Genomic DNA, 15,242 nt, shown 5'->3' on the forward strand with positions numbered 1-15,242 from the left:
CGCTTTGCTCCTTTGTCTCTGGTGGTCGCGGTCGCGCGATTCTATTCTCCTTTGTAGCTGTTCACTCGCCTTTTAACTACAAGTCGACCTCCCGATATAAACGCTGCTCCTTTAACAAGTTGTCATGCAGTAGTCGCTTGAGTAGCAGGACTAATTGCAGAAGAGGCGAACTGAGAGTAGACCATTGGCAGTAGGGTCTCTCTCTCTCTCTCTCTCTCGCAAAGAGTAGATAGAGACAAATCTGAGAAGGCAGTAGGGTCCGCCATAGATCAGAGGATGACAAGGCACTAGGGGGTCTCTCTCTCTCTCTCTCTCTCTCTCTCTCTCTCTCTCTCGCGCGCGCGCGCGCAAAGAGTAGATGGAGACAAACCTGCTGCTTCTTGGGAACCTGCGAACTGCTTGTGGAGAAGCAATTGAGCAACGCAGACTCGCAGAGCTTTTTTTAATTTGATTCAGTTGGTAGCTTTTCATGGCAGCGTAGAGCTTTTCACGGCAGCGTTTTTTTTTATAATCTTTTATTTTTTATCTATCTAAATGTAATGCCACGTGGTGGCAAAAGAGAGCCTTGGGCTCACCAAGTGAGAAATAAAAGAAAGCCAACGAAAGACGGATAGTTCTGTTGAAGCGACGCTATGCCTGCTGCAACAGTCCATGAGCTACCCAGTTTCGCGGTTCGCAAGAAGTTCGGAGAAGCTTTTCTGGAAGGAATTTTGTAGCGGTCACTCGCAGCGGCACGATATCCCTACCATGAAAGTAAGCCCCATGTACCCTTCTTTGAATCGCAGCGTTACCACAGATCAGTCCTTGTGGAGGGATAGCTTCCATGATGCATCTCAGAGCAGAAAACGGGAATCTGAAGCATTAATTGCAGAGCCATGTCATCGGAATGATGGGGCTTTGGCTCATGTAGTTGCAATCCAAGATGATGGGTCTGCCTTTGTAAGCTCACTACGTGCTTGTACCAAGCACAAGAATCTGCACAGAGGTACCCAGATACATGACGAAATTTTGAAAAGGGGATTGCTTGAAAAGTGCTCCGATGCTTTAGTAACCATGTATGCGAAATGCGGTGAGATTGGAAAAGCTAAGGCATTACTAGACATGTATAATACCAGGGATGTGATTACTTGGACTTCTATCATAGCAGGCTATGCTCGAGACGGGCATGGCCAGAGTGCTTTAGATTGCTATGAGCGCATGCAACATGAGGGAGTCCCTGCAAATGCAGTGACGTATGTTTTTGTCTTGAAAGCATGCTCTGCTATTGGAGCTATAGACAAAGGGAAAGATATCCATAAAGCAGCCAAAGAGAAAGGGTTGTTACATGATAATATTCTCCTGGGTACTGCTCTTGTGGACATGTATGCGAAGTGTGGTGCCCTTTCAAAGGCACAAGGTGTGCTTGAGAGGCTCCCGTACCGGGATGTTGTGTCATGGAATGCATTAATCACTGGATACGCACAGAAAGGTCTAGGTGACCAGGCATTGAAGTGCTTCAAACTCATGAAGCAAGAGGACATTCCTCCAGATTCAGTGACATATCTCAGCCTTCTGAAAGCTTGTGCTTCTATTGGAGCTGCAGATAGGGGGGAACAGATCCACGACGAGATTGTGAGGCAAGGGCTACTGAAGAATGATCTTTCACTCGGAAATGCTCTAGTGGACATGTATGCGAAATGTGGTGCCCTTTCAAAGGCACAAGACGTGCTCGAGAAGCTCCCTACTCGAGATGTTGTTTCATGGAGTTCACTAATTTGCGGATATGCGCAAAAGCGCCAGGCAAAACAAGCTCTGGAATGCTTTAGACGCATGCAGCATGAGGGCATACCTCCAGATGCGATTGCATTTGTTTGTGTTCTGAACGCGTGTAGCCACCTTGGTCTTCTAGATGAGGCCGACTCACTTTTTACGGATATGATCACCAGATTTGGGGTGGCTCCGAATTTAGAGTGTTATACTTGCATGGTTGACCTATATGGGCGTGCAGGACACCTAGAAAAGGCGGTCCAACTAATTCAGGAAATGCCATCTTCTGATCATTCTGCACTTTGGCTTGCCCTATTGGGTGCTTGCCGGCAGTGGGGAGATGTAAATGTTGGGAGATGGGCTTTTGAACAGATAATTGCGAAAAACAAGAACAATGTGTCAGCTTATGTCCTCATGGCGGATATCTACGCTGCAGCAGGGATGCTTGAGAATGCAAGATACATTGAAGCTATGAGGATTACCCAACAACAAAGCATAGGAGAAGCCTTGGTGTAGGTGGTGGATATGTTTGATGGACTGTATACACCACACAAACCGTAAAGTGTGATCTATAATGATTTCCACAATTCAGATGCGGGAGCTGCCAAATAACAGTTAAGTGCACTCAGCAAAGATTACGGGTCGTTCAATATTTGTGAGACGTCTAAATCAAACAGTTGTGCAGATTGGCACCTTTTTTTCCCAAAAGGGACATTGTTCTTTTCAAAGCATGCCCCGAGGGGCTACAACACCTTCCTGCTAGAGGGAGGGATACAATAAGGAGACTCTTCAAAAACAATGAAAGGCTCAAAGAGACTACATCATGCAATGGGGGGAGGGAAAGGAAAAGCCAAACAGTTGGCTTGTAGTACCGGCAGAGACAGCCTCACTCCAGCATAAAGAAGGACCCTGCTCATCAGTGGCTGGATGTAGAGATTGATGAATCGGCGGGAATATTCGATGCTATTTGAGCTGCTCTCCAGCTGGTCCTAGTTGCTGTGCAGGGTGTGGGTCAGCTTTCACCTTAAGCCAGGCTTTGTCTCAGCCTGAGGCACGGGATGCCCCTAGGAGGCAAGAAGGCCCTGAGCCCTCTAACAGTCCCTTGCGTTCTCGCTAGGGTACTAGTGCCTGAGATCTGAGTTGAGCCTAAACAATCAATGGAGTAGAGCCTTTGTGGAGAGGTTTGCCAAGTTACGTTGTGTCTTGCAATACTCGAAAAGTCCCTACTGTTGTAGTATTGGGCATCAGATTCCAAGTTATAGTTATCCAACTCTGGCTATCACAATGAAGAAGTGAACTATCACTCTGTGACCAATGCACACGTCTCACAAGAGATAAATCTCCAGTTTTGGAACAGTTTTTCTAGGTTAGCTAACTGTTTATCAGTGGATGCAAAGTTGAAACAATTAGAGTATGCTGGAGCATGATTTCCATTTGTGAGTTCACACAAGCTTTGTGGTGTACCTTGATTAGAGTACTCCCTCAGGCAGCTTCTCCACTTGTACCAGTTTCTTGGTCAAGACTAGCTCTAGCTCTTTCAGGAGAGAGTTCCTTCTTCAAATTGGATGATGTCCGTTTCAGTGCTATTACTTATAGTTGACGTTTATAAGTGTAGGTTTATGCATTTTAAAAAAGAAACTATATATGCAAGGCACGGTAAGGGGGAGGGGGGGTATTTTAAAATGGTCTACCAGATTTCTAACATAAATTTTCTTTGTGAATTAGTGAATTTGTTTATAGTTCAACTGCTAATGTCGATTCAGATTTGTGTCCCTTTACTTAGGCAACCTTTCACTCTATCGAGCACAGGCAGCGATGAACTAGTATGTCTAATTCCTTTAAAATGATATCATAGGTGATGACATTTGCAAAGAGACCCTCCCATCACATCCAATGGAAATTCTTGCATCTTGAAGGCCTGTAGCCTCACGAAAGACCTTCATAGGGTTCCGAATCAGATTGCTAGTCAAGGCTGTTGGACAAACATGTTGTGCTTGGCAATGCATTTGTTGAGGGAGGTTGGAGAAACACATTGTGCTTGGCAATGCGTTAGTCGATATGTATGCAATTTTTTGGGCAAATGTTGAAGAAGGGATTCTGCCCAAATGCGGTAAGCTATGCTTGCATGCTGATTTCATTTGCATTATGCTCACATGGGTGATAGCAAAGTAGATTGATTTCAAGATATATGCTTGAGATGGCTAGGGTTCGGAAGATCTATAGCTTTCAGTGAGTGTGACATGAAGGCTTCTGTCCAAATGCTGTCAGCCATGTTTGCATCTATAGCCTACGGAAGACCTTTATAGAATTCAGGATCAGACTGATGGTTAAGGTTGTTGAGCAAACATGTGCTTCACAATCCATTGGCCAATATTAGCTGAGGATTTCAGCAGAGCATGCAAGCGACGAGTACCAATTACAATGCTAGTTAAGGGCTATTGGAAAAACGCGTTGTCCTTCGCAATGCCTGAGTCGATATGTATTCCAAATGTGGTTCCCTTACATAAGTGATTGATATTGCAAGTTAGGGTTGTTGGAGAAACAATTATGCTTAACAATTTGTTGGTCAAAAAATATGTCAAATGTGGTGCCCTTCAAAAGAATGAGACTTTTTTGATGCAGTCTCTCTCATGAAATGTCAAGTCTTAGAATGCATCCATTCCAGGATATCCCCAACATGGCTATAGCAAGCAAGCTTTGTGCTATTTTCAAATGCAAACAAAGGGCATTTCTCTAGATGCAATCACAATACCTTTCCAAAATTCAGAATCAAAGCTTTACTAAACCCATCAAGTATTTCCCAAGGCTATTGACTAACAATCTTATAAGATGTTTGTTTATTTTTGCATGCATTCAACATCTGAGCAAAAGTGGGTGCATATGGGTGTGTCCTTGGTTGTAGCGGGATTCGGTCGTATATGGAATTCACCTATATCTAGAATTCAACCATCCTATTTGCAACAGGAGTGATGCCCTCGATCATCCTATCGATTGTTTTTCTTGTAGAGTATGTTTGAAAGATGTAGCATGATTGGATGCATTCAATGATGCAAAATGAGGACCTACCTCTGTACGCAATTATTTCTACTTGCAACTTGAATGCTCATGGGATAGGTCATTACATTTGAAGAGATGCTTTTGGGTTGCATTTGCCAGGGTCAAAACAGTCTAGTGCCTCTTGGTAATGCAAAGGATGCATAAGCATCATTATGAAGGGACAAAAATTTGGAACTGTGTGTTACATACAAGCAAGGTCCACCTCCTCAGGATGATAATGATTGGTAGAGAGATTGCTTACTCACCTCGTTACTCACATACAAGCTTTGAGCATACTAAGCATTGGTCACTTCACCTACAAGGACAGCCTGATGTGACATGTAGCTCAAAGTTCTACAAAGCATGTTGTCGTTTTTCAATAGCCACTAACAATTTAATAATGAATTTGTGCACACAAAGACAATGTTGGCAGTAACTCTAATCACATGATAGACTTTGAGCATGAATGGAAACAGTCAATGACTCTGGAGAGAGACCTTTGGCTTGGCCTCATATCATATTGTTGATGCCATCATCTAATCATGTTGTTGCTTGGTTTGATCTTCTATGTGATTGGGTAAAAGCATGTATTGGTGGTACCACTTTTTGCACCTTCTGGTGGTACCCTTTAAAAAAAGTGGGGACCGGTAAATTTTTTGCAAAAAAATTCAAAACTTGTCGGACTACTTTTAGATTCTACATGAAAAAATATATCCATTGATGTATAACATGCTAGTTTATTTTACATCAACACATGAAGATGGGGCTTGTAAAGTGCTACCAAAGGAATTTCCAAGACACCTCTTTTTGGTACCACCAATACATGCTTTGGCCCGATTGTCAAAATTAAGAGCTTGCATGGTTTTTCTTCTCGCAATGTGTGGTTCAAATAGACCATTACTTGCGTACTGATTGATGCACCATAAACAAAACTATATGTGTCATGAAGAATATGCACAGAGAGAGGTTCTCTCCAAAGGAAATATGCATGCGGACAAGTGCAAGGCAAGGAAGCTATTTGTTGTTGTTGGGATGCAATGCATGGGCTTTTGTAAGTTATTTATTTCTTTATATATGACTAATTATTTTAAGATGATAGCATAGGTGATGGCATCTATAGAGAGATCCTCACATCACATCCAATGAAATGCTTGCATCTTGAAGGTCTATAGCCTTACAAAAGACCTTCATAGGATTTCGAATCGGACTGCTAGTCAAGGCTGTTGTGGACATCTACAAAGAGACCCTCACATCACATCCAATGAAATGCTTGCATCTTGAAGGCCTATAGCCTTATGAAAGACCTTTGTAGGATTTCGAGTCAGACTGCTAGTCAAGGCTGTTGTGGACAAACAAGTTGTGCCTGGCAATGCATTTGTTGAGGGATGTTGGAGAAACACATTGTGCTTGGCAATGCTCTAGTCGATATGTATACATTTTTTTGGGCAAATGTTGAAGAAGGGATTTTGCCTAAATGCGGTGAGCTATGCTTGCATGCTCACTCCAAGTGCATTAAATTCTCACATGTGTGATAGCAAAGTAGAGTGACCTCAATACCCAAGAAGCGTAGCTTAGTTGGTGAGACCTTTGCGATGTAACCCCAAGGTTGAGGGGTTCGAGGCTCGTTGTGTTCTCTTGGGTGTATTCTCCTCCACTATTGGGGGGTGGTTCACACGGTTGCCCCTCGAGGGTGTAATGTACAGCAATGTATAGTTTGTAAATACATGTTATGTGTATAGTTTCTCCCTACTACCTTCCCTGCGCTGATGGTGGGGAAAAAAAAAGTAATCTCAAGATACATGTTTGAGATGGCTAGGTTCCAAAGATCTGAAGTTTTTAGTGAGTGTGATATAAAAGCTTTTGTCCAAATGCTATCACCTACGTTTGCATCTGTAGCCGTAAAAGACCTTTACAATATTCAGAATTGGATTTTTGGTCAAGGCTGTTGAACTAAAGAAAATCACGTTGACATGGTGGAAAGCATGTCCATGGAGGAATGTTTGAGTTGCAAAACATACGACAAGTATGAGTATCAAAGGCCAACAAAGATGAACAAAACATGAAGTTCAATGAAAGATTATGCAAAGTGAATTTTTGCTTCTAAAAGATGGTTCATCATAGCCAAAAACTAAACCACATAAAGCAAAAAAAACATCTAAACTATTATGAAGATTAAACCACTAAAAATTTCAGATTTATACATGTAACACGCGAAATCAAATCTGACCATGTCTACGGGCCATAAAGAAGCTGCTAATCTAATAGTACATTGTCATTTAGCTTTTTGAAGCTAATGGAAGATTTTCTTTTGTCATTTCATTAAAAAAAATAAAGCACACCACAAGGCTACCACCCCAAGGCAAGTCAAGCTATGACTCTTGGCTCCTTGAACCCTCAAGGAGGTGTTCTAAGAATCTACTAGCCTACCAAGGGGATGGCTAACCCCTATCAGATCAGGGCATCGATTTAGGGCCTTGACCAAGTGAGCCAAGGTGATTCACCTCACCTACCAAGTGTCAATAAAGCGTTAGTCCTCACATGGAAATAAACATAACATAGAATTTCATTTTCATGTGTCTAGTAGCATTTATGCTACTCTTTTTAGAAAATTTTTGGATTCATCTGTTTATTTTTTGCATTTGTTTTTCTTCCATAATGAGATAGGCTTATAGCAAATGGACTAAGGGACTAAAAGCTTAATTATAGCCCTAGGTCATGTTAGAAATGAGTGGAGTATTAAATCAATCACTAAGAATCTAGGACTAACAAGCAATGATCCTACATTAACCTAAGGTCAAAGCCAACTCTCATGATTAACACACATAAAGCCAAATTCTGAATGAGTTTATAATTCACAAAGCAAAGTGTTGAAACTTTTAGCTTTAAAAAATAAAAGGAACCATAGCTTAGAAGCAAAATCACTTAATCCAAGCAAACAAGGAGTGAAGAGATAAAAAGAGCATAGCATGGAAGGATTTCACCTATTCATGCTATTTTGAGCATCCTTGGGCAAAGCATCCACTCTTGTGTAGAAGGCCCTTGATTCTTTTTATTTGCAAGCCAAGCTTCTTGAACCTAAGTGTTTACAAACACAAGCTACAAAAGCCATTTATTGAAATCCAAGAAAAACACATAGAAAACATTATTGAAAACCTAAGGCTAGGGTCTCAAATACCCAAATATACCAAAGGGAAAAAACCCTAGCGAAAAAAAGTGCCTTTGGTTACACACATGGTGCTCTCTAGTAGCAAATGTATGCATACATATAAAAAATGAGAGACAGTGCTCTACATAAGCACATTTACAATATGATGCACAATTCAAAGTTGATTGATTGCTAGCTCAAATGAAATTTGAAAGTTTAGGCCAAGCTAGAAATCATGCAACCTTTAATGAAGTGAATTGGCTCTTGATAGCAAAATTGTACTATTGAAAACTCTCAAAAAGTTGGCTAAACACTAGCTCAAATGAAATTTTGGCATTTTTTTGAAGCTAAGAGCTAGGGATTATACAACTTTAATCAAATGAAATGAAATGGCTCTAAATAGACAAATATTGCAATACCACCTCCTTGGATCAATTGAAGCTCTTGCTTGCCCACAACCCTTCAAAATAAATCTCAATTGTTAGTGTCAAAGCCTTTATACATGCACATCAAGCATAAAAAATGTCATGCTATCTTATGGCCGTTCAAACAAGCTCAATTTTAGTGCTATGTAGGGGTTTTGCAATCAAATCAAGCACTAAAATTCACAAGCAATGCCAAGCCCAAGCACAAAGTCCCAACCAAGCACAACTCTTCATCCAATGTAGCTCTTAAAATTAAAAAAAATCACATGTATTTCAAAAAGAAGTTGTCATATAGTGGAATGAGAATGCCAATCAAAACAAGCACTAAACCATGCATAAGCCAAAAGCATTTGTGCAATGAAGTGCAACACAATCACACAATATCCATGCCTACAACTTCCTTTTACATAGAAAATATGACATACATAGAGAGAGTGTGTATATGATGAAGTGAACTTGTGATTAATTCTTAGTGCTTAAAAATATTTTTTCCAAAAAAAAAACCCAAGCACTAAAACAATCATAAATATCCAAAAATCTTGCAATGTTTATGCATTCCATGAGAAAATATTACAATGAAAATGCACAAATTTGATTTCTCATGCTCTCATAAGCTGAATTTATCATGCAAATCAAGTCGTAGGAAGAGAATATCGAATGTAAAGAATTTTGTCATTTTTTAGCTCGATTTTGACGATTCAACAAGCACATAATAGGCATTCGATAATGGAATTTTGAAATAAGAAAAAAATTTCACGAAGCACAAGTCTCATAGCTGGCCGCCCATTTCAAATCCAAAAATTTGCAAGCTTATCGGATTGTCTCAAATGTCATGAGCCCTCCAATGATCACTTGAGTTTTGATGGTATGTCATTTTTTCAATGACAAGTGGGTGGGAATCTCTTTCTCTATATTTATTTTTCAAAGGTCAATTTTTTTCTTTTTCTTAATGCATGTTATGCTTGTCAACGTACAAGAGAGAGAGAGAGAGAGAGAGAGAGAGAGAGAGAGAGAGAGAGAGAGAGAGAGAGAGAGAGAGAGAGAGGTAGGGGGAATCAAGCACGACGATCGCTGCCCTATGGGGTGTGGTGGGACTAAGACGGGCAATAAGTCTTGGCTTGTGGACCAACATGCGAATTTTAGCAGTAGCACCTTGAAGGCAAGGGTGAATTTCAGGCATTGATTGAGCATGTTTGTGTTGTTGGGTATAGCACCCATTCGTTGCTTGCACCATTAGTGGACACCTTTTAGCACAAATTTATGGTGTTATAGATGGCAAGGAATCAAAGATGATCGATATTAGGAAAATTTTGGGCTCTCAAATGGGCTCTATAAGGACTTTGACTTTCTCCCTCTTGCCCAAAACCGGCGCAAAGTAAAATTTTTACAAATGAAATCGAAACTTGTCAGACCTTTTGGATTTAGAATGTACTCATCGAGATCTATCCATTGATATATAGCATGCCATTATATTCCTTATATTCTAGAAGATTCCATTTTTTGATGTGACAACTCCATCTTATGAATGGAATCTCTCCCCACTTTTCAGCTTTAGTAGGGAGGCCATAACTTCTACAAATCAACTCCAAATTTGTCAGAGTTTGGGGATTTAGAACCTACTTTATAAGATCTTCCCAATGATATGTTGGTTGATAGGTTTTTGACAAAATGTTTATGTACTTCACTTTGGAAAAGAGCGACAAAGTCAAACCTCCTTATAGGGTCCCTTTGAGAGTCCAGATTTTCCCTAATGATTAGATGGGGCTTGAAGCCGTTAGTCTAATAAATGGACCCAAATAGGGTGATTCAGATGCTAGCAAAAGAGGGAATCAATTGTGTGTGTTCACATGCTAACATGAGTAGCCAAGCCGGCAAGAATGTGTGTGTGTGTGCGTGTGTGTGCATGCAAGCAGGATGCTCTAAAAGGCAACGAAACCAGTCGAGGTAGGGCCAATGGGCCGAATGGAGTGGGGAAGAGCTGATAAAATTAATGGGGCTAGTTTGAAAAGGTTTTCCGAAGCAGGTATCTCACACGATTTTTGTTACTTTTTTGAAAAGTTTCCCTTAGAGGAGGATTCTCACGGAGCGATTTTGCACATGTTTGAAGGTAGGTTTCAACCATGAGGAGAGCTCAGGAATGCAAAGCCTATAAGTGGATGTTTGGTAAGAATATTTCTCGAAAAGAGTTGACCTTAAAAGAAATTTTGCAATCGTTAATCAAAAATCACAATCCTTTGCACACAGAGATTGAAGGATGATAGATGTATAGTTCATGATCTCAATTTTGGTTATGAAATTGTTGCATTTGGCATATTGTGCCGTGGATTGTATAAGCTCACTTTGTATGACAAATGTGGCCAAAATTTTGCAAATGCAGTTGGGGATTCATAGGCTATTCTAGATGCAAAACTTTGGCATGTACATTTTGGGCATCTAAATTTTGTTAGTTTGTTGCATTTGCAAAAAATTGATATGAATGCTTCTTTGTTGCCTCTTGAAGAACCTTCAAAGAATGCTATGAAGGCTGTATTTTGGGTGAGATGTAGTGTTCAAATTTTCCAAAGGTGGTTTAGTAAGGGCTACATGCATATTGCAACTAGTGCATAGTGATGTTTGTGAGCATGTGCAAACTCCATCCTTAGGCAATTACCTATATTGTGTGACTTTCATTGATGATTACTCCAGGCATGCATGGTTGTATCTGCTTAAAGTAAAGTCCAAAGTGTTCATGTGCTTCAAGCAACTTCTATCTATGATTGAAATGTCTCTAAATATACTATGGGCACCCTTCATTCAAATAAAGGGGGGGAGTATATGTCTCATGAGTTTAATGCAAATTTGGTTGATTGTGAGATAGAACACCAATATATACTGTCATATAGACCTCATCAAACTGGTGTTTCTGAAAGAAAAGACAGGTCTCTTTTACAGAGATGACACGATGTATGGTTAAGAGTCAAGATTTTCCACATTCATTATGGCTTCAAGATATTATATGTGCTACTTATGTACTTATCAAGTGTCCTACAAAAGCTTTGCATTCTATGTGTAACATTTAATGCACTAGTAACCTGTGTGTAGTGGAAATTGATAACATAATGAGCATTTCATTAAGAACAAGTTCCTAATTAGCATAGAGAGAGTACTTAAATTGAGAAAGCAACATAGCAATTTACACCTAGCTAGTTTAGCATAGACAATACTTGAAAAGAGAGAGAAATAGAACAATTGACAACAATTGAGGACCAGATTTACATGGAGCCGGTCCCCCCTCCAAAAAGGCTTTGTATTATAGCTTCTCCCATCAAAGGAGACTTTTGTACAATACAATCTTTGTGCTCCTTGACAAAACTCATTGGTGCAATGAAGATGGAAGCTTCATGCACCAAGCTATTCTTGAAAACACACCTAGTGTCCCTAGCCTCAATCCCAAGACCTCACACGCCTTCAAAAATGGTGAGAGCTAGTAGGGAATGAGGAAAGATTGAGAGGAAGAAGATGTATCTTACAAGAAAGTCACATAATTACTCTAATAACATAGCTTAGCTTAGTAATTAGCATGGTAGAGGATTTGAACATGCCATTGAAGCTTGGCTCTTGGTTGGATTTTCATTCCATAGCCAAGAGTTGTTGGTGTAGGCCTCCACTTCTCAATGCTTGGAGAAGGAGATGAAGTTCTTGCTCAACACATAAGTTGTGTGTGTGTGTGTGTGTGTGTGTGGAGGAAAGTGAGTTAGACTAAAAATGCCAAATCTCTCTCTACTTGGTCAACCCCTCTTCCTTTTTGCTGTTGCTGGTTCTCATTGGCTCATGCAAAGCTTAGACAATCATAAATTAGAAGCATAATTGATAGCCTTGTGATATGTGTCCCACTTAGAGCTGTAGGTAATTAAATAATTTATTTAAATTCTCATTGGACCTTTTAGTCTTCTGGCCAATAGGAATCAAGCAAGACATTAGGCTGCTCGATGGTCATTGGACCCCTTGGTGTTGGGGTATAAAGCCCAATGTGGTCGCCCAGGTAAGTGGGCGGGCCGCCAGGTATGTACACATATTCTTTTGTAAAAAACCTAATAAGAACTCACTATGCTCTACACATTACAGTAGAGCGAGTTCACCATATCGTCGTGCTCTTCTTCTCGCACTCTCTCTCGCGTCGCACTTCCGCTCGTACTCCTTCAACTGGTATCAGAGCTCAGATCGAGGCTCGGGGCAGCACTGCAGGAGGCTAGAGTCACCAGCTCAGATTGGAGTGAAATTCAACAGGCGAAGACACGGCCCCAAATTTCATGTTCTCAGAATTTCATTCTGAGGTCATCTCGGCCACCGTTCGGCTTCGACAAAGGTCTGTGCAGGCCATTTTCGACTACGTGGTCTCGACGGGTGCAGATCCGACTCTGCAAATTTGGGGTTTTCGGCCTACGACTGCAGGTGCCGAGGATATCGACACTCCCAAAGTGTTGATTTGTGGCTGTCTACACATCGAAGGACGGCTCACAGTGCTTGGAGGCGTGTCACATACGACACGGGCGCATCTACACACAGACTGTAGGCGACATCCACTAGTTCATCAGGTAGCTTGTGTTTGATGCTTGATATTCCAGATTTCATCCTGACATTGCAGGTACTTCCACATGGGATGTATTGTCAGAGATGATGTATGTCTGTTGAGGGTTTGCTGGCTGTGAGTCACGCAGCAAACAACCGCCGTAGCGGTTACAGTATACAGTGGGAAATTTGTGGATGTATGACTTTGTGGGAAGTCTATGTACTATCAGATTTACTGCAGCCTTTGTTGAGGGTCGAGTGAGGTTTTATTGAGCTGGGGGATTCTCGAATGTTGAGATCCTTTCGGTGATACAGGTCTTGGAGCGATCCCTTGAGCACCCTTAGATAGGCAGCTAGGATGTATTGACTGTGAGTTAGACAGTTGGGATTGCATCTTTGCTTTACTGCCATTGAGGCATTGTCACAGTCTATGCTTACAGGACAGTGACAGGACAAAGAGAGACAATACAGGTGCAGGACATGTTTACCCGCAGCTTACAGTGTTTTTTGAGTTGTTTTTGGTCTATTTTTGAGTACACCAGAGACATTTTACAAAGGAGACTCTGCCAAAATTTCTGCAAAATCTGAAGCTTTCTTGGTTCATTTGACAGGTTGATATTGGTTCATAGGTCAGTTTACAAGGGAAACTCTGCCGAATTTTTCCCAGGAAAGTAAACTACTGTGAATCGTAGCTATGGCTGGATCACAGGACACTGCTCTTTACAATATCAAGAAGCTGGATGGAACCAATTTCCCATTGTGGAAGAAGCAGATTTGGCACGTGTTGGTACAAAAGAAGCAGATAAAACCTATAAAGCTCAAGGGGATAAAACCAGAAGATATGGACGAAGATGAATGGAGCGAAATGGATGAATTGGCACTTTCTACCATTATGCAGACTTTGGCAGAAAGCGTTTACTTCAATGTAGCAGACGAGATGTCAGCTTATCAAGCATGGTTAAAGCTGAGTGATCTTTATGAGAAGCAGAGTGCAGCTTCACAGGTATACTGGCTTAAGAAGCTTGTTGACTTGAAGATGAAAGAAGGGACACCTATGTCCAATCATCTGAATGAATTCAACACAATCTATAGTCAGTTGTCAGCTCAAGGTGTCAAGTTTGATGAACCTGTTAGAGCTATGTTCCTGTTGATCACATTGCCGGAAAGTTGGGACACTTTTCGCACAGCTTTGAGTAATTCTGCACCTCCAGATGGTTTGAACATAGCAGGTGTAGAAGGAAGTCTGCTTACTGAAGAAACCAATAGAAAGACAATGGAAAAAGGCAAAGGAACAGCCTTAGTTGTCAGGGGAAGGACCAAAGAAAAGTACAAAGGTGGAAAGAGGAATCAGTCTCGTAGCAAGTCCCGCAGTGCTAAAGGCAAGAGTGACATAGAATGCTACCATTGTGGCAAGAAGGGTCACATGAAAAGAGGCTGCAGAGAATGGAAAGCAGAAAAAGGCAAAGAGAAAGCTGAAGACCATGGTGAGAAGAACAAGTCCTCAGTGAAGATTCAAGAAATAAATGTGACAAACACTGTTGCAGAGGATGACAGTCTAGTGTCAGGAGACATCTACTTCTTGAAGAATACAATGGACTCAGCTCTTCTTACAGCATCTGATGGAAATGCACTGAGTGACTGGATTATAGACTCAGGGGCATCACTTCATGTGTCTCCAAACAAGGAGTGGTTTACCTCTTATGTGACCACTAAAGATCATGTTCGGCTAGGCAATGGGCAGACATGTGAGATCTTAGGTGTTGGAGATGTACAATTGAAGTTTCAGAATGGCTCTTCTTTCACGCTGAAGAATGTGAGACATGTTCCCGCAATTACAAAGAGCTTGATCAGCACAGGTTTACTTGATGATGCTGGCTACGTCACCACTTTTGGACAGAACATGCGGAAGATATCCAAGGGTTCTATGACAGTAGCACATGGAGTAAAGTCTAGAGGACTTTACATGATTTATGTATCAAATGTCTCTAAAAATGTAATCAATGTAACCGAGCATCCGAACGTTTCTTTGTGGCATAGCCGGTTAGGACATATGTCCAAGAAGGGAATGGAAATCTTGTCTCGTTCTGGTTATTTGCTTGGCTTTTCATTTAATGATTTTGAATTCTGTGAACATTGTCTGTATGGTAAGCAAACATAGCAGCCACATAAGCATAGAAGCAGTAGAAGAGATACACAGTTGGCACTTGTTCATAGTGATTTGTGTGGACCTATGCCTAACCTATCTCTAGGGGGAGCTTCTTACTTTATGACATTTATAGATGATTACTCGAGGAAAGTATGGGTTTACTTTCTCAAGAACAAGGATGAAGCGTTTAGTGTTT

General features: G+C 41.0%; 1 protein-coding gene across 1 annotated transcript; it reads left to right on the forward strand.

Annotated features, from left to right (window-relative positions):
• The first annotated feature begins 601 nt into the window (after nt 1-601).
• Nucleotides 602-3,332, forward strand: LOC147433938 (pentatricopeptide repeat-containing protein At2g13600-like). The gene has a single exon (XM_086490563.1). The coding sequence runs from the start codon at nt 652-654 to the stop codon at nt 2,260-2,262; it is 1,611 nt and encodes a 536-aa protein (XP_086346689.1). The 5' UTR covers nt 602-651; the 3' UTR covers nt 2,263-3,332.
• The last annotated feature ends 11,910 nt before the right edge of the window (nt 3,333-15,242 follow it).

This window comes from Adiantum capillus-veneris, chromosome 19 (genome assembly GCF_014529385.1).
Source record: "Adiantum capillus-veneris isolate H3 chromosome 19, ASM1452938v2, whole genome shotgun sequence".
In the NCBI taxonomy this organism is placed as follows: domain Eukaryota; kingdom Viridiplantae; phylum Streptophyta; class Polypodiopsida; order Polypodiales; family Pteridaceae; genus Adiantum; species Adiantum capillus-veneris.